The sequence below is a fragment of the Topomyia yanbarensis genome, chromosome 3, assembly GCF_030247195.1.
Source record: "Topomyia yanbarensis strain Yona2022 chromosome 3, ASM3024719v1, whole genome shotgun sequence".
Lineage (NCBI taxonomy): Eukaryota > Metazoa > Arthropoda > Insecta > Diptera > Culicidae > Topomyia > Topomyia yanbarensis.
In genome coordinates, this window is record NC_080672.1 from 107210635 (window position 1) to 107234351 (window position 23717).

Sequence of the window (23717 nt, forward strand, 5' to 3'; positions counted from 1 at the left end):
GTTTTTCGCAATTTAAATGTTTATCATAAATTTTTGTTTTTTTGAAAAATGACAACATTTTTTTCAGTGTATATTTTTTTCAGACAGAAGTATTCATTCCCTGTAACTCGTTCTCAGATAGTTTTGCTGTATAAAATACAGTAATCGAACAAAAAAATTTTGAAATTCATACTCGTAGAAACGTTTGCGCCCTTTTGAAAAGTTGATCTTGAGTCAAAATAATCTTATTACCTGTGGAAAATATTTAGTCTTGCATGACGATGAAACGTGTAAAGTTTCATTGGAATCTAAGATGGTCGGTCACAATTTTAAAGATTTTCGGACGGATCTTCGTGGAATTCCTCATTTAACGACATATTTATCATCAAAATCGGGTTTAGAATGGCAGAGTTATTTTTTTTCAAATTAGAAACTTGCTCGTACGAACTTTTAAGGGAACTCTCATATTAAATTTTTTAAAAAGTCGATTTTTTGAGATATAATTCTCGAACCTAAAATAAAAAAAAAATAATAACTGCCATTTTTAGAAACTTAGAACCCCAATTTCTCGTATTCCGATAAAGCTCGCAATGGTTCCGTTTGATTTCGGAGATTTTTACCTTAGAAAAAGTGCAAAATATGTATGATTTGCAGCATAGAGCAGAAAAGTTTTTAAAAATAGGTGATCTTGGCAAAAGGTGTTCCAAAACTCTAATATTCCGTATTTTGAATGAAACTGAAATATCTTGATAAAATGCTATGTTTATTTCCTTAAAAAGGTATAAACTGTAATTTTTCAAGCACTGATGCAAAAGTTGGAGCATTTATTTTTTGTTTTTCATTTTCCCATAGTAACAATGCCAAAAACTTCAAACTAAGAGGCGAGGGTCTAAAATTGTTCAAATGTTGTGAAATTTGGCATCTTATTTTGACATTTGCACAGTTTGAATTGGGGGGGGGCTTCAAGAATTAAAAAATGAGTGTTTTTTCGCAATTCCCTAACGTACACAAAAACTACATACAAAAAGTTGACTAGACTGAACAGAAAAAAACGAATCTTTGAAAACTCAATCGGTCTACCCCTGAGTCGATTTCTCGTCCCACCAGGAGTACAGAGATTGTCCACGCTTGACCACGGATGGGGAGGAGAGGGTCAAAAATCAATGTTCACGTGGCATATTAACGGCCCCTAAGTTACATATTCACTGTCAGGCACCGTATGATTCAGTTTATCACTGCAAGTGGAAATAAGAAGAATACTTTTATTGCTTACAACTATGTCGAAGACTGCAAATCAATCCAACTTCCTTGGGAGAAGTTATTAAACTTCGAATGAAGTGATGTCGGAGTCAGTTTCGCATGGGGCCTAACTACCCATAGGGATGAATCAGTAGTCTATTACCACGAACTTTATGTTTTGCGAAATAATGGCTGGGTTTGACTGAACAGTATGTTTGGAAGTATTTTAGTACACAACATGAGTCATCTTTTGACTACAAAACATTAGTTGCATGTTTACCCTCATAGAGTGCGCCAACTTTAGCATATATAGGAAGAAAGATAGAATATTGACCTGTTCACAAGAATTACTGGAAATGCTTGTTTTACAACTTTGTAGAAGACACCAAATTTCTATCTCTTACCGTAGAAAAATTAGTGTTACCGTCCTCTTTCTGGTAAAATGTAGAACTCAAATTTTCTAGTTGAAAGATGGCTCATATCATGTACTATTCAAAGTTGAAAAACTTCTCCTAAGAAAGTTGGAATGATTTGGAGCCTTCGACAAAGTTGTAGGTAATGAAATCATGTTGTTCTCACATGCTGTAATAAACTGGTTCATACAGTGCCACCTAGCGATGAAAATGCAAGTTAGGGGGCTTTCTGTGTAAATTGTCGCAAAAACCCCATACAAACTTCGAACATGTTGATCCGGTAGCTAGACTTGTCGGATTTGCTTCAAGTTTGTAGCAGAGACTCGTGGTGGGAAGAGAAATGGATACGGGAGTGGTCAATGGGCGTCATTGTCACTCTTTTGCTGAAACTTCCTGTTGCTCTGTACTGCCATGAGACATGTGTGTTGAAGAAAGCAGACAATAGAGGATGACGCACATATTTGAACCATACGAACATAAGCCATGCGAAGTATACTAACGTGCTGACAGCGGATAGAACACAGAAGATTGCAGTGGGCTGGACATGTAGCACGAATGCCGGAAAAGAACCCAGCTCAAGTTATGCTCAGTAGAAAACCTGCTCTTGCTCGGTGACTTCGGACAGACTCTGCACTCACTGGTTGTGTGCTGTCGAGGAAGATTGCGCGTGTTGCGAGTTTTCAAGGAGACTATAAAATGGCGACTCAAGATTGAGTAGCGCCCCGAGCGTTGGCCACGATGATGATGATGATGATAGGTTTTCATGGATTCCATGAGAAACCGGCCGACCACAAGATATGACCATCGTTGATTTGAACGAAACTTTGCAGTTGTGTTCGATTTATGAATTTCCATGATTTTATCTGCTAAATGCAATATTTTGATACAAGAGCAATTTTTCAAAAGGGCGTAGACGTTTCTATGTGCATTTATTCCAAAAAAATTGTGTTCGAATAATGTATTTTATACAACAAAACTATTTGAGAACGAGGTACAGGGAAGGAAGACTTCTGCACGAAAAAATATACACTGAAAAAAATGTTGCGTCATTTTTAACACAAACAAAAATTTATGTTAAAAATTATATATTGCAAAAACCCATTTTTTTTTTATTTTTTTATATTTTTTTAATAAAAACCTAAAGAGAAAAGAAATATTTTGAATGTGATTGCATGATGGCGAACTTATTGGTAAAAAAGTTTTTCTAACAATAACTTTATACATGTTTTTAAATGTCATACTGATTGGCATACAAAACTGCAATTTTACTCCAAAACATAATTCTAAGTATCATTTCAAATCAAAATGCATTCAACAAAAACCTTCCAATATGCGATAGTTTTCGAGATATTTGGGATTTTACTTCAACAAAAACAATTATTTCATGTAATTATACACGTTTTAAATGTTATCAAAACGATATTGTGAACGATTTGAAAGATACATGACAACCAAACGGAAGGAAAAGTTACAGAAAATTTTATGGGCCTTTCAAAAAACTTATTGTTATTAATGGAGAATTTCTTTTCTCTTTAGGTCTTTGTTAACAAATTATAAAAGAAATTAAAAAATGGGTTTTTTACAATTCAAATTTTTAACTTAAATATTTATTTTAGTGAAAAATTACGCATCATTTTTTTCAGCGCATATTTTTTTTCGTACAGAAGTATGCATTCCTTGTAACTCGTTCTCAGTTAGTTTTGCTGTATAAAAGACGATAATTGAACAATTTTTTTTTCGAAAATGTTGCATGTAAAACTTTTTCGCCCTTTTAAAAAAATTGCTCTTGTGGTAAAATAATCTTATTGACTGTGGAAAATGTTTAGTCTACTATGCCGGTGAATTGTGAAAAGTTTCATCGTAATCTCAGATCACGATTTTAACGATTTTCGGACGGATGTCCGTGGAATTCCTCATTTGCAACCTGTTAAAGCTTATTAAAGATCCCAAACAATAGTTAAACCTTTTGAAAGGAAAACCTTTTTTTATAATGGAAAGCTTTCATAGCCCGTGGTAAATAACTTATGCCGAAAATAAATTTAAAAGCTTTCTTTTAATCAATCTATTTTTTCCACGCAAAATGTCCTGCTTGCGCAATTCCTTCATTGCAAGAACTTTATATGCTTCAGTAGTGGCACAATCTCATTTTTTGTTCTACCAACAGTAGATAGGTGTGCCCCGGGGAAAAGAAAGACAAAAAATAATTTGTTCCCATCTAAATGGTTTTCCAGATGTAGTTTTTCACGTTCACCACTACCACCACCACCACGAATGCAGAAGAGTGCAGCCTGCTGTTTTGTTTCTCTGAGCCGCGGGGACTGTTTACTCCTCCGCCCATTGCTTGTGGGAAGCTCCGGAAAGCTAGCTTGCAGCAGGAAATGAAGAATTTAAATTTGTATAAGTCCCCGCGTTTTTTTTTCTCTCTCTCTGTGATATCACCGTGCTTTTGTCTAGAAAATCTAGCTAGCAAGCAATCGCAAACGGATGACTACTACACAGCAGCACATACCCGGCTATGTGTGTATAGGTAAATGCAATGAAATCACCCGAGGATACGTTCGTGTGGCCGATCGGGAGACAGATATTAAACCTATAAAACTGCAGAGATAATATTTTTTGCGGGTTTATGGTTTAGTTTTCAGCCAATTTGTTCCCAGGTGGCTTTAGCAAACTTGCTGAAAGGCGAGTGCGGCTTCCGGGTAGTAAATTAAAATTTGTGGCTGCCATGAAATTGAAACAATAATTCTCGGGGCTTTTCTATTGGAATAAAAAAAAGTTAAAGGATTTCTTTTCTGTAGACGCATTGTTGGAATACGGCTGATATTATGGATATATTTAACCAAGCCATATAAAAATATAAAATTTGGAAAGTTCCGCTTGTTAAATGAAAGAGTAGTCCCAAACTCCGATCTTAGCAAAGCGGGAACAAAGAAGAATATTATTATAGAAATACAATTTAAAGAAAAAGCACTAATAAACCGACGAAATCTTTAGGAAACCACAAGCATTCTGAAACACATCACATCCATTCGTGCCATCTACTGACTCGACACAACTGTGATAAAAAAAAGATATCATTTCCGACTGTCGTTCCGGCAAAAACGATACTACCAGTGCCGCCCCGCCATATGACGACGACGTGACACGTGAGTTTGGCTTCTTCCACACCAAACAGGCTCGATTTAATTAGCTGTTTGTTGCTTTGTCGCCTGCCCTGAATGCTACACACCGTCGTTCCGAGCTCACGTACTTTCTCTGCCAAAGGCTTATTCAGCGAGTGGGTGGTACACGAATCACGTACCACCTACCAGCAACGCGCTTTCGACCTTGTTGAAAAAAAGTTAAAAAAGTAGGTACATAACCGGCTGTTTTCTGTTTCATGAAGTGAGTATAATTTTATTTCCGCTCGCTTTGGAAGTTGATTTCTGGCGCGAACGGAACAAAGGAGGGAATCACTGCGAAGTATGTGGTCCTAGAATTTGATATGCTAAGTTAAACAAGCAAGTGAAAGTTATTTCGGTTCTTCGTGTACATCCAACTAATTTCAGCTCGCGATGTTAGGCAAGTACAGCACCACACGAACATTCCGTTCCCAAAATCCGCAATCAATGTTAACCCTCTCTGGGCGAGACACAAAAAATGCCTCAAGTGGTTTCTATTTTTGGCGGGTGCACTTTAAAAACAGTCGCATCGGCATACAGAACTCGCGCATACACACAGACCCATCATCATCATCAGGTTGGAATTCAGCTACTCGTTTGAAAGTTCTAAATACTTGAAATTCTCGTGCGAAATTTCCCCTCGTTCGACTGCGACGATTTGTTTGCAGTTTGTTCGGGTCGGAAAACTGCCTTGAAGTACACTCTGGCGGATTATCTTTATATGCATCGGAAACTAGCATGTACCTCGGTGGTTTGGGGTTCGCGACGGTTATCCTTTTAGGTAGAGTGTGAAGCAAACAGCCGCGAACTGATATGTTGGCGAATTTTGTTTGTTGACACATCGACACGGAATTTGCCGGTTTGTTTGACGGAACTCATTCACAGGTCAGTAGTAAGATTGGCAACATTTTGGCATCGAAACTGTTCAAATGATGTGAAGATTTGCAGCACCGATTTGGCTGGCTTGGGAGTTGATAAACTGGCAAATGTCAAGTTAATAAATCGATTTGGTATTTTAAATAAGAGAATTTTCGTGAATTAAATCTGCGATTCTTCTAATTTACAAGCTAGGATATTTTTAAGATTTTATTTTAAACTCCTAGTACGTTTAAATATGAGGGCAAGTATCCACTATCATTATGATCTTCTTCCGAACAGAACCAACCCGTAGGCCACGTGACATCCTTAGGTATTTGTTACCATGTCGTTGACAGCGACAAAAACAGGACTCTCTTCTTCTGTTTTCTGGGGAAAATATGGAAGCTCTTGCATGCTGTGCCTGTAAGGTCACCTTAGTTTGAGTTCCCTCGCATCGCTCCATCTCAGGTAATGAAGAAGCCAACTATTTAGCTAGGGCGGGCGTTTTAGAAGGTGACATCTACGAAAAACCAATCTGCTTCAATAAACTTTGCAATATCTCTCGTCAGAGGACGCTAGAAAGTTGGCACACATCGTGGAACAATGGAGAGTTAGAACGGTGGCTACATTCTATCATCCCGAAGGATTCAAATAAACCTTGGTTTAGAGAAATGGATGTAGGTCGGGATTTCATTCGTGTGATATCTCGGCTCATATCCAATAACTACACGTTAGATGCTCATCTTCGACGTGTTGGGCACACGAATAGCGGTATCTGTGCTTGTGACGACAGTTATCACGATATCGAACATATTGTCCGGGCATGCACCAAGTATTATTCAGTCAGATCTCAACTAGTGGATTCCTCTCGGGCCCGAGGAAGATCACCTTATGTCCCGGTGGTTTTTCGGGGCGCTGATTACGATTCTGATAACAGAATTTGAAAATTCAAAATGGCGGCTACACAATGGCAGCCATTTTTTTTACGAAATTTGCGAATTTTGTTACAATGAGCCTAAAACTCGATTTACGAGAGTTTTTGGGGTGGCTGATTACGACTCTGACGTCAGAACTCGAAAATTCAAAATGGTGCCTACAAAATGGCAACCATTTTTTACAAAACATTTACAATTTAGTCTCCATATTAGATCCGCCATTTTTAATTTGACAATTCTAGCGTCAGAATTCAAGTCAACGACCCTGAAAACCCCCTTGTAAGACGTTTTAGGCCAATATTAAAAACATGAAAATTAGCCGAGCAGCGACAGTTTGAATTTTACATTTTCGACGTCAGAATCAGAATCAGCGACCGCGAAAACTTATACAAAGCTAAAAATAACAGTACAGTGGACACCCGATTTTGTCAGCTTTTTGACCCGATTTTATCAGCTTCATATGAAAATTGATAGTTGGTAGTTTGATGGGCTCTAGCAGACGAACCAAGTTGAATTCAAGTAAATCCTTTCTTGGGCATATATTTCTTATCTTAGAGATCCGAAAAATGCAGAAACAAAAATAATATATTTTTTTAAATTTTGCTCTGTCTGACCCCCTTAAGGGGAACTTAAAGTAAATAATCAGACAAGATTGCGAGGCTATATCTAAGGAACAAAGAAGAATGTTTTAAGAGCTTCGGTTTATTAAAAAGACAGAAAAATATATGTCCTGATTTTATCAATGTCCCTGATTTATCAGCTTAAAATTCGCCAAGAGGCTGCTAAAAACAGGTCATTACTGTATTAACAATGAAAAAAATCGCGTCGCAAAGGGTTAAGGGGAGGTTTTCATTCAATATTATTGATAAATAAATTTGATTTTTTTCTTTCCAATTTTACATTACTATATAGCACGAAAAAGGCACATTTCCGAAAGGGGTCATTTGACCGAAAAGGGTCATTTGACCGAAAGGGTCATATGACCGAAAGGGTCATTTGACCGAAAGGGTCATTTGACCGAAAGGGTCATTTGACCGAAAGGGTCATTTGACCGAAAGGGTCATTTGACCGAAAGGGTCATTTGACCGAAAGGGTCATTTGACCGAAAGGGTCATTTGACCGAAAGGGTCATTTGACCGAAAGGGTCATTTGACCGAAAGGGTCATTTGACCGAAAGGGTCATTTGACCGAAAGGGTCATTTGACCGAAAGGGTCATTTGACCGAAAGGGTCATTTGACCGAAAGGGTCATTTGACCGAAAGGGTCATTTGACCGAAAGGGTCATTTGACCGAAAGGGTCATTTGACCGAAAGGGTCATTTGACCGAAAGGGTCATTTGACCGAAAGGGTCATTTGACCGAAAGGGTCATTTGACCGAAAGGGTCATTTGACCGAAAGGGTCATTTGACCGAAAGGGTCATTTGACCGAAAGGGTCATTTGACCGAAAGGGTCATTTGACCGAAAGGGTCATTTGACCGAAAGGGTCATTTGACCGAAAGGGTCATTTGACCGAAAGGGTCATTTGACCGAAAGGGTCATTTGACCGAAAGGGTCATTTGACCGAAAGGGTCATTTGACCGAAAGGGTCATTTGACCGAAAGGGTCATTTGACCGAAAGGGTCATTTGACCGAAAGGGTCATTTGACCGAAAGGGTCATTTGACCGAAAGGGTCATTTGACCGAAAGGGTCATTTGACCGAAAGGGTCATTTGACCGAAAGGGTCATTTGACCGAAAGGGTCATTTGACCGAAAGGGTAATTTGACCGAAAGGGTAATTTGACCGAAAGGGTCATTTGACCGAAAGGGTCATTTGACCTAAAGGGTCATTTGACCGAAAGGGTCATTTGACCGAAAGGGTCATTTGACCGAAAGGGTCATTTGACCGAAAGGGTCATTTGACCGAAAGGGTCATTTGACCGAAAGGGTCATTTGACCGAAAGGGTCATTTGACCGAAAGGGTCATTTGACCGAAAAGGTCATTTGACCGAAAGGGTCATTTGACCGAAAGGGTCATTTGACCGAAAGGGTCATTTGACCGAAAGGGTCATTTGACCGAAAGGGTCATTTGACCGAAAGGGTCATTTGACCGAAAGGGTCATTTGACCGAAAGGGTCATTTGACCGAAAGGGTCATTTGACCGAAAGGGTCATTTGACCGAAAGGGTCATTTGACCGAAAGGGTCATTTGACCGAAAGGGTCATTTGACCGAAAGGGTCATTTGACCGAAAGGGTCATTTGACCGAAAGGGTCATTTGACCGAAAGGGTCATTTGACCGAAAGGGTCATTTGACCGAAAGGGTCATTTGACCGAAAGGGTCATTTGACCGAAAGGGTCATTTGACCGAAAGGGTCATTTGACCGAAAGGGTCATTTGACCGAAAGGGTCATTTGACCGAAAGGGTCATTTGACCGAAAGGGTCATTTGACCGAAAGGGTCATTTGACCGAAAGGGTCATTTGACCGAAAGGGTCATTTGACCGAAAGGGTCAATTGACCGAAAGGGTCAATTGACCGAAAGGGTCATTTGACCGAAAGGGTCATTTGACCGAAAGGGTCATTTGACCGAAAGGGTCATTTGACCGAAAGGGTCATTTGACCGAAAGGGTCATTTGACCGAAAGGGTCATTTGACCGAAAGGGTCATTTGACCGAAAGGGTCATTTGACCGAAAGGGTCATTTGACCGAAAGGGTCATTTGACCGAAAGGGTCATTTGACCGAAAGGGTCATTTGACCGAAAGGGTCATTTGACCGAAAGGGTCATTTGACCGAAAGGGTCATTTGACCGAAAGGGTCATTTGACCGAAAGGGTCATTTGACCGAAAGGGTCATTTGACCGAAAGGGTCATTTGACCGAAAGGGTCATTTGACCGAAAGGGTCATTTGACCGAAAGGGTCATTTGACCGAAAGGGTCATTTGACCGAAAGGGTCATTTGACCGAAAGGGTCATTTGACCGAAAGGGTCATTTGACCGAAAGGGTCATTTGATCGAAAGGGTCATTTGACCGAAAGGGTCATTTGACCAAAAGGGTCATTTGACCGAAAGGGTCATTTGACCGAAAGGGTCATTTGACCGAAAGGGTCATTTGACCGAAAGGGTCATTTGACCGAAAGGGTCATTTGACCGAAAGGGTCATTTGACCGAAAGGGTCATTTGACCGAAAGGGTCATTTGACCGAAAGGGTCATTTGACCGAAAGGGTCATTTGACCGAAAGGGTCATTTGACCGAAAGGGTCATTTGACCGAAAGGGTCATTTGACCGAAAGGGTCATTTGACCGAAAGGGTCATTTGACCGAAAGGGTCATTTGACCGAAAGGGTCATTTGACCGAAAGGGTCATTTGACCGAAAGGGTCATTTGACCGAAAGGGTCATTTGACCGAAAGGGTCATTTGACCGAAAGGGTCATTTGACCGAAAGGGTCATTTGACCGAAAGGGTCATTTGACCGAAATGGTCATTTGACCGAAAGGGTCATTTGACCGAAAGGGTCATTTGACCGAAAGGGTCATTTGACCGAAAGGGTCATTTGACCGAAAGGGTCATTTGACCGAAAGGGTCATTTGACCGAAAGGGTCATTTGACCGAAAGGGTCATTTGACCGAAAGGGTCATTTGACCGAAAGGGTCATTTGACCGAAAGGGTCATTTGACCGAAAGGGTCATTTGACCGAAAGGGTCATTTGACCGAAAGGGTCATTTGACCGAAAGGGTCATTTGACCGAAAGGGTCATTTGACCGAAAGGGTCATTTGACCGAAAGGGTCATTTGACCGAAAGGGTCATTTGACCGAAAGGGTCATTTGACCGAAAGGGTCATTTGACCGAAAGGGTCATTTGACCGAAAGGGTCATTTGACCGAAATGGTCATTTGACCGAAAGGGTCATTTGACCGAAAGGGTCATTTGACCTAAAGGGTCATTTGACCGAAAGGGTCATTTGACCGAAAGGGTCATTTGACCGAAAGGGTCATTTGACCGAAAGGGTCATTTGACCGAAAGGGTCATTTGACCGAAAGGGTCATTTGACCGAAAGGGTCATTTGACCGAAAGGGTCATTTGACCGAAAGGGTCATTTGACCGAAAGGGTCATTTGACCGAAAGGGTCATTTTATGTTTATTTAACATAATTATATCCATCGGACTTTAAAGTCTAAATGGATAGATAGGGTAAGAAAAATCCAATTGAGTTGTACATTTTCATGTCATTCTCAGTCGGGCGCAAAAACTGTCTTTTCAATAACAGACACAAACAGTTGGTACAAATAGTTATAAATAACAATACATCAGATTAACTAAAGTAAACTAAAGTAAACATCTGGAGCATCCATCTCACCATTAATCAGTTTTGCGATTACCAGCGCTTGCTGTATTTTCACCGGCGTTGCAACGTATCGATTCCCAGCAGTTGACATCTATCCGGATATGATGGCAACTTGATGGCTAGATTTCTTAGTGCCATGGGCACAAAACGCTTCTGCTCACGTTCGATTCTAGTGCACCACATTACTTGATGCGGACACCAGATCACTGAGGCGTTGTCGAGAATAGGGCGAACGAGTGAGCAGTACAGTGCCTTCAGACAAAGCGGATCGTTGAAGTCCTTCACAATCTTGGAAATAAATCCCAACTGACGTGTTGCTTTTGAAATAATCAGCGAGCGTTGCAAATCGAACGTCAGTTTCGCGTCCAATTGCATTCCTAAATCACACACCTGCTCGACCCTTTCCAAAATTGTTCCGTTAATCCTATAATCGAACTGAACCGGGCATAAAATACGATGGAATGTAATCACTACATTTTGCCACGTTAATGGCAAGCTTATTTCTGCCACATAAATCCATGAAAAGTTGCAGTAAACCTTGTAGGCGCCAACAGTCCTCTACAGAACGAACAACAAGGTACAGCTTCAAGTTGTCAGCATCAACTAGTTTACAGCCGGCTTCCGGCAGTAATGCCATGTCGTTGAAAAATAGTACAAACATCAGAGGTCCCTAGTTACTCCCTTGTGGAAAACCAGACTTATTGGAAAATCGTGACGATATGCAGTTTGTAACTAATTTTACTCGTAGAATTCTTCCGTAAAGATACAAGGCAGCTTGCACAAAAGTAGTCTATGATGACTTTCAAATCAGTGTAGATGACGTTCGTCTGCACTTTAGTATCCCTGTTAACGACGAAATTCAACAAATTCGTTGTCACTAATCTCCCTGGCATGAATCCGTGATCAAACACTATATAGTTCTTCGCGTTGTCTAAAGTAGCGCCACTCACAATAACCCCAAATAGCTTCGAGGAGCCTGAGAGGTTGGTAATTCCATGACAGTTCACAACATTCCGTCAATCGCCATCCTTGAAAATGGGGCACATGGACGATTGCTTCCAAATGCGAAGGGAATTTGGCTTGCTCAAACGAACAATTAAAAATTAAACTCAGCGGCCCAGCCAAAATATTGATACAACAAAGAATGACAAATACGGGAAAACCATCTGGTCCGGGAGCATTTGGTAGAAAGGGTCATTTGACTGACAGGGACATTTGGCCGATAGAATCATTTGACCAAAAGGGTCACTTAGCCGATGGGTCATTTGGTTGAAACAGTCATTTGGTCAAATGCCATTTGCCCGAATGACTGTTTCGTATGACATGATGTTATTGAATGTTTTCGTGTTTTTAAACGTGGGTATACATAGTATTGTTTCACAGAATGTTTTGTACTGTGGGGCTCAAAACTGTATCAATATCGGGTGGAAGAAAATACAATTAATTCGCATCGAAAATTAATTCGCCAAATGACCGGACGGCTTCTCAAGCACTTTTTCTAATAGGGTAACATGGGGAGACTTGACAAGGTATTCAGCCAAACCTGCATAAATCTCTAAAAAACTTTTGTCAGAAAACTTGCCGGAAATCCTTCTCGACGAAGGGTGCACTGCCCATGAGAAGGAATTTTCTGTACTTCGTTAGAATCCTTTTGTTAGCACGGAACCGCAGAGGAAAATTTTCCTCGGTAGAATGGGTCGATTTTTTTCGCGATATATCGAATTGACTACATCGAGTTTTGTACGTGGGTATGCAGGATCAATTTTATTTTCTCACCTTCCGACTAGCCGCACATTTTTAATACTACACGTTTTGAGGCGAAACTTTCTTCAATGAAACTCATAACATTCGCAATACGACCTTTAGAGGCACTGCTATAGAATAAAGTTTCCGGATTTTAAGTGAACCAGACTTTACATGCTTAAAGTGTTAAAATGTATTTTAATCCTATTCCCTTTCCTTTGTTTGTGTGTATGTATGTGTGTGGGTGAAAACAGATATCTTGTTATTGTGAGTGTATCAGTTCGCTTCGATTAAATGAAAAAAAATCGTTTTGAAACCATGTAATGAACGCATCATTCAATTCATTTGCTCATCATTATTGGAATAATGCTGTCACTAAAAAAAAGACAATCGGCCTAAATTCAAGCATAAAGCTATCATTTTTCGTCGCACTCATGACAGGTGTGTTTAGTTTTTTCCATATTGTATCTTTTACTGCATTTTATTTAGTTTTGCTAAAATTGCTCCGTTTGTGACCGCCAGTTCCCTACTTCATATTCAAATAAAAACGTTTGTTTATGTGCTTCATCATGAATCAACATTTAAAACGATACGAACAACACGTTTTGCGGTTCTCTTTCCGTTTCGACCCTTATTGAAAGCACGATCCCCTGACTAACCCGTATCAGTTGTTAAGAACCACTCGTAAACTGGTCCTCAGTATTTTCGACATTTTTCATCAATTCAAAGCTATTCTCGAAGCGGTCTGCCAGTATAACACAATATGTCACGTATTGCCGTAGGAATACCTTCCTTTTAGAAAATGCATTCTTTCACTCATATGAAGATTTGGATCCCGTATCTACCTCATACCCGTTTCGATGTGACCCAGATACATCCTGATAGATAGATGCTTGAATCAGTCTCATCATTGCATTGAACAAAACACTGCAGGAAAAAAACCAATCAAAATGTCTGAACGGAAGATGGATTGCTGCTCATTCATTGTCCCCGTCTTATGGAAAGGATTTGACCAAGAAGATAACAACACAAAAACACTCAAAAAACACAAGCAGCAGATTTAGACAAGCAGACTGAACTCGAAAAGTCAAACAAGTAACCATCAAATCAAGCCAACAGAATTTCAATTTGAAGTGAGCGTGATACGATAGACAGATTTCAACAAAAACAACTGTACTGTCAAACTACTAGTACTACTACTCCAACAAACAAACATCTTCCACTCGAGCAACATGTCACACGTCTGTCTTCAATCTATATCTAATGAATGTAAACATGATAAGTTACTAAAATTCTCACTGTTGGGTACTAACTGACACACATACACAAACACAACTATTCCTGTCGAATAAAAAAATACACTGTAAACAAAACAACATGATTTGACTAAACCCAATCAAAACCAAATCAAAGAAAGCGGTTGCATTCAGTGTGCTTGTGTTTGTCTGTGTGCAGGAAATGATCACATATTCGTTGGAGCGCGCGCGTGACAGCGGTCAACGTCGACGAGGGAAACGAATCGCAATATTCGCGACGAAGGCGCCATCTTCGCTGGACAAAACTGAAACGCTAATCGATTCACACGTCCGATTCTGCGTATGCGTAATAAAGCGAGACAGTAAAAGAAAACACTGACGAAAAAGTGATCTTTCGATTCACGGGGATAACTGTCATCCGTCGGAGCGACCTGGGTTCTGGCACAGCAACGGCGACCGAAACCAACGCCACACCGCAACCTCCCTTCATTTGCTAGTTTCTTTGAGTTTCTGTGTCACGAAAAGCAACCGTTTCGGGGTAAGTTTATTGCTATTTATGGCCAGAATGAAACCGGAAACCGGATTTGTAATTGGGCAATTTGTTGTTTGTTGTTTCATATAAATTTACGAGCTACTGTTCCCCGCCTCTGAAGACTCGATCAAACCGCCATTCACCACCTCCAAAAACGATCACCAAACCAGCCGCGCCACACTGCGAAACACTAGATATAGATACACAGCAGAATTGTCATTTCGAGTGTGATATTAGATAGTTTTGGCATTGGTCTGTTTTGCGCTAACCAAACACAACACAACAGTCGACATAACCTCACCGAACCATACTGTAAATAGTCGTGAATTCTTTTTCTCTCTCTTTCTCTGTCGTAAGACTTTCAAAAATAAAAAAATAAGACAAAAGAATAATACCAACATAGCACTTTTCATGCACGATTTTGTTACAGTGTTTCGAACGAAAACATTCATTGAATAACAGGCTGAACCACAATTACGGTGTTAAGGCAAAACATGTATGAAAATGAATACGATAAGATTTGCGTAATATGTTTAGTTTGCTAGAGACTAGTTCTGGAAAAAAAACTCACCCTTTACTTTGTATGTTTGGTTACTTATTTTTAATTAATTGCAATACTTGTTTAGATTAAATCTACCACCACCTGTGCTAGAGCTAGATTTTTTCCAGTAAACAAAACTGTTTTAGTCATGCCCGTTTGAAGAATACATTTAAGTATAATAGATAATATTTGCCTGCTTTTCTGTAACTTTGATCCGAATTTGATGAAATGAAATGTGTCCTACTGGAAAACTAATCCCTATTTCATTTTGTTTGTTTTGCTCTTTTTCTCGTCCTACCTGTTGGAACTGAATGGCTGGCTTCTTCTAAATTACCGGATCGCCACAGCAGCTGCCAGCAAGGAAGCCTGCAATGGTCGGGCACCGTTGCTGCACGATCCGAATATTTTCGGCGGAAGACCCACCCCGTACAGTAAGTATTTTGTTTCTATTTCACATTAGGTTTCCTTGATTTTCGGTTGGCTTGAACGCCGATTTGTTTGAGTTCGGGATGTTTTTTTTCATGTGTCTTGTGGGAAGTTATTTAAAAGTTTTGCTAACAGATTACCGTGTATTCATAATTATATAAGGCAGCAATTTCACGAAAAAAAGTTATGCAATCTCAATTGGTACAAAAAAACTTGTTTCTTCAAAAGTCGAATTTTTAAGAAACCATAGCTTCTGAACCACTGAACCGATTTTTGTTATTATTAGCTCAAACTGAAGTGTTTTAAAAGTAGCTAGGTTCCTTCCCGGCACTACCTTACGGCATTATTTCGAGGAGAGGTTTTTTTAAGTTTACAACACACACACACACACACTCCAATCCAACTACTTAGTAGTTAGTTCTTTCAGTAGAACTACAGCACACCTCCTCGACACACTAGCAGTTTTCGACAATCCACACAATGTCGTAATTTCTGTATGGCATTAGGAAAACTAGATGTGGGCCGAGTATTACTGCTCTTCTAGTACGAGGACAATCTGGGCGGGAAACTTGAGACTGTCTGGTAGGTGCAGTCCCCAACGATGGACCTAGCCTAATCCGATGAAGAATTTTCCGGAAACCGAGCCAACCAGCCAGGTGGCGCGGTCCGTTCGGCGATTCCGGTGGAGCAGGGCGTCCGGTTCACTGGCTCCCCAACGATGCGCGGCTGGTGATGCCTTTTCGAGGTCTACTCAGTCTAAACCCCGGCGATGAATCTAGCTTACGCCGACGGAGAGTTCCCCGGCGAAAGAAGCTCGCGCGATACCGTTTCTTCTTTGGTTTCAGCACCGCAACTTCTTGAGCCCTTTGGATCTCTACTAAAATTCTTGTCCGATGCTTTTTAGCACCGCCACTCCTTTAAGCCCTTTGGTTTCCTTCTCGTGCCATTTAGTATCACTTCGCGAACTACTCAGTCTAGTTCCCGATGATGAACCTAGCCTTCTCCGACAGAGAGTTCCCTGACGAGAAACGTTCTCCCGAAACTGAGCCAACCAGCCAGATGCCGAGGTCAGTTTGGCGATTCCTGAGGAGTAGGGCGTCCGGTTCACTGATGCCCCGACGACCCGCGACTGTCTGGGGTGCTGTGGTCGATTCGCCGATTCCGTGGTCGATTCGGCGATTCCGAGTGAAGCGTAGCATCCGGTTCGCTGGCGCTCCGACGACTCACATCCTGTGCTCTGTTGCTATCTACTAGACTAGTTCCCGGCGATCCCAAATTCTTTGCCGTCGATTGTCACCATTTGCAAGTGAGTTCGTGGGGCACAACTAAGCGGGATTCATGGGTTCCCGTGCCATCACGAACCAAATATTTGCGATTCGGTAGGTTCTGCAGAAGTGCCGCGAATACAATTTGCCCACACATCATTTGTTCATCGATTTCAAATCGGCGAATGACACAATTGATCGAGATCAGCTATGGCAGATAATGCTCGAGTACGGTTTTCCAGATAAACTAACACGATTAGTCAAAGCGACGATGGATCGGGTGATGTGCGTTATTCGAGTATCAGGAACCCTCGAGTCCCTTTGAATCTCGAAGAGGGTTACGGCAAGGTGATGGTCTATCGCTCCTGCTGTTCAACGTTGCGTTATAAGGTGTAAGAAGAGTGGGGATAGACACGTGTGGCACGATCGACAGGAAGTCCGTCCAGCTTCTTGGCTTCGCCGACGACATTGATATAATGGCACGGAACTTTGAGGCGATGTCAGAAACGTACATCAGACTGAAGCCTGAAGCCAGCAGGATTGGACTTGCCATTAACATTACGAAGACTAAAAGCATGAGAGGTTCTAGAGACGACAATGTGGACCTCCCATCCCGAGTTCGGATTGACGGTGACGAAATCGAACTGGTCGACGAATTCGTGTATTTGGGGTCACTGGTAACCGCCGACAATGATACAATCAGAGAAATTTAAAGACGGATCTTGGCGGGAAATCGTGCCTACTTTGGACTCCGAAGGACGCTCCGGTCGAACAAAATTCACGCCGCACGAAGTTGATTATCTACAAGCCGCTGATTGGACCGGTGGTCCTCTACGGCCACGAGACCTGGACTAATCTCGTGGAAGACCAACGTGCCCTTGGAGTTTTCGAACGAAAGGTGTTGCGTACCATCTATGGTGGCGTGCAGATGGAAGATGGAACGTGGCGCAGGCGAATGAACCATGAGTTGCATCAGCTGCTGGAAGAACCATCCATCGTGCATACCGCAAAAATAGAACGTTTGCGGTGGGCTAGACACGTCGTAAGAATGTCGGACGACGACCCGGTATAGATGGTTAATGAGGGCAACCCTACAGGAACAAGAAGACGGGGCGCATAGCGAGCACGGTGGAGTGACCAGATAGAGGACGACCTGCGGACCCTTCGAAGACTACGAGGCTAGCGACAAGCAGCAATGGACCGAGTGGAGTGGAGACGGCTTCTGCATACAGAAAGAGACAACAAGGCTCTAACCTGAACGGTAAGGTAAGTACGGCGATAGATGTAGCCTACTCCGGCGGAGGACCACATTCTCTGGTGTCCCATCGCCGTTTTCATACTCTGGGTACAATGGTGACGTTGCGTGCCTGAACCGATACTTCTTCATCCAGGGCTCGACGAAAGCTGCATCAGGTGGACGTTCACTTCTCCATTCTTTCTATTGATCCATGTCAACAGATTTGGGATGTGCCAGTAGGTCCACCTTCCCTGCTTTGTATTGTCTCATTCCGGCTGTCACATCACCATCGAATCAATTTTCACCATCTTCCTCATGTTTCTCCGATTGTAGCATTCGATATCCTCCGCCGGTGATTCAGATGGGAATCATCCCGGCCATGACGCATACTGACTTCGATGATATTGTTCTGTACGCACTCGCTATTCGTACGGCCATCAGTCGGAATGTCCTGTTCAGCTTTTCACGGTTCCGTTAGGTTTTCAGTGCCGCACCCCAGACAGGATCCCCATATCACAATATCGATGACGAAACTGTAGATAGCAGTCGTTTCTTGCTGCTTCTCGGACCGCTGGCGTTTGGCATGCTTCTCGCTATTGCGTTTTGTGCTTTCACCGATTTTCCGCAAGTGTAGTCTACGTGGTTGTTGAAGCTCAACCGGTCGTCGATTATAACTCCCAATTGCTGACCAACAACTCCGTCTTGTGGTGAGCTATTTGCAGCATGTCCCGTTCATTCAGCTCTCAATCGCGTCTCTTGTCTCCGACACCGACACCGATCTTCTTCAAGTGTCTCACCCATCACCGTTTGTGACACGTCCTTCGCAAAACCCACGATTTTCACTTTCCTGGGCAGCCGCAGTATTTAGATGTCCCGTTCCAAAGTGTTGGACTGAGAATTGATCCTAGAGGAACGCCCTCTGTGACTCGCCTAGACTTCTGCCCTTCGCTCGTGTTGTACAGCAGAACTCTGCTCTAGAAGTAGTTCTTCAGTATAGTCCGGAACCCTCATTCTGTTCAGCGCTGCGATGATGGCTACGCAGCTGGCGCTGTTAAATGCATTCTTCATATCTATCGTGAACCATCTTTGACAGCTCGCGCTCGCCCTCCGAACATTTCTTCAGCTTGTTAAGAATGATTCTTTCCACGAGTTTTCCGAGTGTATCCAGCGAACATATAGGTCTGTACGAGGCTGGATCGCCCGGTGGCTTCTCTGGCTTTGGCAGTAAAACCAGATTCTGTACCTTCCACGTTTTGGAGAAGTTACCATCATCTAGACGTTTCTGCAGCACTATCCTAAACAATTCCGCGTATGTCAGGATCGCAACTTTCTGCATCACGTTTGGGCAGGCTTTCTTTGATTTTCCGATTTTCGCCATCACGACTAACTTGCTTCTGGCTCTGAGACAAGCGGCGCCTTCTGGCTCTGAGACAAGCAAGCGCGTAGCGTGCTAAGCGTCTCGTTCCACCAGCAAGCTGGACCCAGTTTGTTGCGTGGTTCCAGCTTTCATGGTATTGTGGCGTCACAAGCCGCCCTCCGTATCCCTTCGCCAAACCTTCTCTGGCGAACGGATTCGCCGCGCCTACTTTTTATGTGTCCCAATTTCGAGTCGCTATCTTCACGTATTGTACGTAGTCCCTTCTTGCGATCCCATGGAAATCTCTACAAGCAAGGAGACCATGCTAGGGTTGACACTACGCTTCAATGGGAGTAGTGTTCAGAACCGGATCCGCGTAAAATTGAGAACGGTTCATCCGAACCTAGTGCCATCATCGGAGACGAGTTTTGAACATACCCGGAGACCTGCCAGAGTTTTAGCTAGACGGAGGCAACCGTGCTGTTAGCCTACTCGCCATTTTAAGTCGGTATCATCCTTCATCACTCAGGCAATCGCTATCCAATTCGTAATCCGTGTGCTGTTTATTGACGTTCGCCATGGTCAGCATGTCGTAATCAGGATATTACTGGTGCAGATACTGGTTGATATACTGGTTGGCGCTCCGGTTGAGCTAGAGTGCTTTTAAGATTTTTGATTACTGAAATCTTAGGATCTTAGCAGAAGCGGTATAGACTTGCTTCGTCGGAGTTGTTTTCGGAATTATGGCTTTTTAGGGGTTTAACAGAGCCCAATGCTGCCTCAACCTCGCCACATCCTAGCAAGATTCCCCAACCCGCAGTAGGTTCAAGGAGGGGGAGGGGGGCGTCGTTAAGTCTTTGAGCTTCTATCCATGCTGCCTCCTGTGTTTTAGAGAGCATTAAAAATTATCAAGAAAACCCTGAAACGGGAAAAAATGTACAAAAACCCAAATGTCTCAGGGAACGGGTTTGGGCTGCCATCATTCAACCCGCTAAAAAGCACTGCTCTTGGCCAGAATTTGATTTCTCCCTAGCCCCGCTCCTCGACTCATCACCAGTTCTCCACCATCCACACAGACTGGCAATTTCTGCATGGCAGTCGGAAAGCAGGTTGAGAGTCGAGACTTAGTGCTCCTCCCCTAGGAAGACAATCTGGGTGGCAAACCTCAGATTGTCTAATTCACCGAGCCCTTGGGTTCCCTTATACCATTAAGTACCACGACTCGGCTCCTTTGTGCCAGTTAGCACCGCAACTCCCTTCTCGTACAATTCAGCGCCATTTACCCGTTGAGCTACCGATTTGTTCGTGAACTACTTGGTCTAGTCCCCGACGGTGGACCTAGCCTACTGCGGCGGAGGATTCCCCGGCGAGAGTAGTTCTCCCGAAACCGAGCCAACCAGCCAGGTGTCGAAGTCAATTCGGCGATTCCAGTGGAGCAGGGCATCCGGTTCGCTGGTACCCCGACGACCCGCGACTGGTGGTGTCTAGTCGCGGTCTACTCAGTCTAGCTTACGCCGACGGAGAGTTCCCCGTCGAATGAAGTTCTCTCGATACCGATTCTTCTATGGTTTTAGCACCACTATTTCTTGAGCCCTTTGGCTCCCTCTCGTTCCATTTCGCTCTACTCTCCCGATGAGCCATTCAGCTCTCGCCCTTACTTGTTCGCGAACTACTTGGTCTAGTCCCCGATAATGATCTAGGGAGGTTCTCTCGAAACCAAGCAGTAGATTGCTCCTGATACCGATGTTCGTTTCTGTGAGCTATTTAGTTCTCCGCGTCATACCGATCTACTCGATCTAGTCCCTGGCGGTGGATCTAGCCCAATCAACGGGCCAGCCAGTAGGTACTGAGGTCTATCCGGCGATTTCGGGTGGAGTGTAGTTTCCAGTTCACCAGCGCCCCAACGACCCACTTCTAACTGTGCGACGTAGTCTACTCGGTCTAATCCCCTGCGGTGGATCTAACCTACTCACGAGCTACCCGGTAGGGTGTCGAGGTCGCGCCGACGACCCAAACTCGGTGCTACGTTACATACTACTCAACTGGTCCCCGGTGGTAAACCTAGTCTACACAGTCGGAGAGTTCGCCGGCGGCGGAATTTCTCTCGAAACCCGATTTGTGGCTTCTTGTTGGTCCCTTCGCCGCTTCCTTTGCAGCTCGGAGACTATGTTCGAAACCACTCTGCTGACAGCGGTCCCAGGTATGTCTTTTTTGAGAGCAGTAAAAAGCCGTTAAGCTCCTAGACTCCTGTCCTTCCTGTCCCTGCTGTCCCCAACTGCCTCCTGTGTGTATGTGTGTAAGTACCAAAAATGTCACTTATTTTTCTCATAAATAGCTGAACCGCTTTGCATAAACTCAAATGATAGGTGCAACTTTCTCATCAGCTACTATAGAATTTTGCGTCGATCGGAATTCCGGTTCCGGAGCTACGGCTGCGAAGAAATTTTCCTTATAAACTAATACAACTATGATATCAAAATGATGCAAACCTTATTAAAATGAGTGCAAAATTAGTTGGATTTACCAGCCTAGATCACATATGACAAATTTCTTTAAAATATATGAAACATCGAGACTCTATATAATATCTACGAAAAAAATGAAGTCTTCTAAACTAGATGTACATCAAAGAAGTACGGCAGAAATATTAACGGTCCCAAGTGGCTTCCTTGAGGTATTCATGACGTAGAAGTAAGGTCTGTAAGGTACGATTGGTACGATTGAAACCACTACGAATCCTTACAATTTGGTCCGAATCTCTTCGGTTTTGAGTACGACGTTCCATACTCTCTGTTGTCTAGGATGTTAAACACTGCAGCAGGGGTGTGGTTGTGAGTCAAGAGTTTCAACCCTCCGACCCTCGGTTAAAAAGTCGATTTTCAGAGTGATTGCACAACCTTTTTATAGGAGAAAGGCAAAAAGATTTATATGGGAAATTCATGTGTGGCCGGATTCTTTTACTCATAACTCCGGAACCCATATCTCCGGAATCCGCACCGGTTCTAAATTAGGTCAAAGAGACTATAATTTACAATTAGTGATCTGGAGCAAAAATTTCAGGCAATTTAGAACGCATTTCAATTGGTCTAATTTTTTATCATTTACATATACCGTTTCGTAGGGGTATTTCGTTTGGGACCGCTTACTTTAACCCGTAACACGGAAACCAGAAATTCCAATGGAATTTTATAGCAGTTACTGGGCATGCTGTAGTTTTCATTTAGGACTAAATTTGAGAAAATTTAGTCACACTTCTAAGAAGCCGATGTGAATTCAACATTCAGGGACTTACCCACTTTCTCGAATCCTCCGGTTCCGCCGAAGGTGTCCAAAATGGTAAAAGTGGGTTTGGAGACTATAAATCCAAGCAATTTGAAACACATTTTACGAAGTTTCGCATCTTTTAGGTAAATGCTGATTCCGATCGACGGCTCCGGTGGTTGAGTGGTAAGCGTGACCGCCACTCATTCCAGTTGGCCTGGGTTCAATCCCAGCCGAAGTCGTTGAGATTTTTCTGAGGTGAAAAAATCTGTGGTCACGTCTTCCTTCGGAAGGGAAGTAAAACCGTTGGTCCCCGGTCCATGAGTTGATGGATCGATATCTACTCCAGATAGTAAAGTCATCTCTCTAGCGTCGGTAAAGAAGAAGTAGAATGAAACTTCTATACTTACTAACAAATTCCTCCTCCCGTGATGCTTGTGGAGTGCGCAGTAGTATATACGGCCTCTAGCAAAAGCAAGTATCGGACTAACATCCCTTCCCTTTCCTTCCGCGATCTACGTTCGGGTCTGGCCGGCGCCGGCATTGATCAATAAACACTTTAGGGTTACCAGGAATTGCATATTGAAAGATGTTTCGCTACTCCCAGACATAATTAAGCTCAAGCTTTAGGTAAATGCTGATTCCGATGTATTTGGAAGTTTAATTCGTCGCTGCACTCTTCAACCCGTAACTCCGGAACCGGAAGTCGGAATTAAATTAAATTCAATAGCAGCCAATGGGAACGCTGTATCCCTTTGTGTAGGAGAAAGACAAAAACGCGTCTAACTTTTTTTCGATGAAGAACAATTTTACCAAGTATTACGAAATTCTTAGAGATCCTATAACTTTTTATGGGATTGCTGTATGGTGAAATAATCCCTCTGTAAGGTCTAATTTGTGTATACTGTATGCACGCTTTTTCAGCGTTAGTAAATAAAATCTTTCAAGTCGATGACTAGCAAATACCATTTGAATACTTTCATTAAACATTAACTTTTGTTGAACCGCGAAGGTATGAATATGAAAATATGAATTTCCTATTCCCTCCGCGAGGAAAATCCCTGCCTCGTTACCCACCTTTCAATTCTTACCAATATACACACGTATTCCCTAGGGCATAGTGTACTGAAACCTTGTGAGGATTGAGCGAAAAAAAATCGAATTTACATTGCACTGTTTTCACAAATCACTTC

At 42.5% G+C, this 23717-nt stretch overlaps 1 protein-coding gene across 1 annotated transcript in view; it reads left to right on the top strand.

Moving 5' to 3' along the window:
* The window catches only part of LOC131689555 (heterogeneous nuclear ribonucleoprotein L), an 803699-nt gene that overhangs the window by 576900 nt on the left and 203082 nt on the right, over nt 1-23717 (top strand). The window contains exon 6 of the mRNA XM_058974744.1: nt 15326-15409. Coding sequence (XP_058830727.1) covers nt 15326-15409 — 84 coding nt within the window. The remainder of the gene's footprint in view (nt 1-15325; nt 15410-23717) is intronic.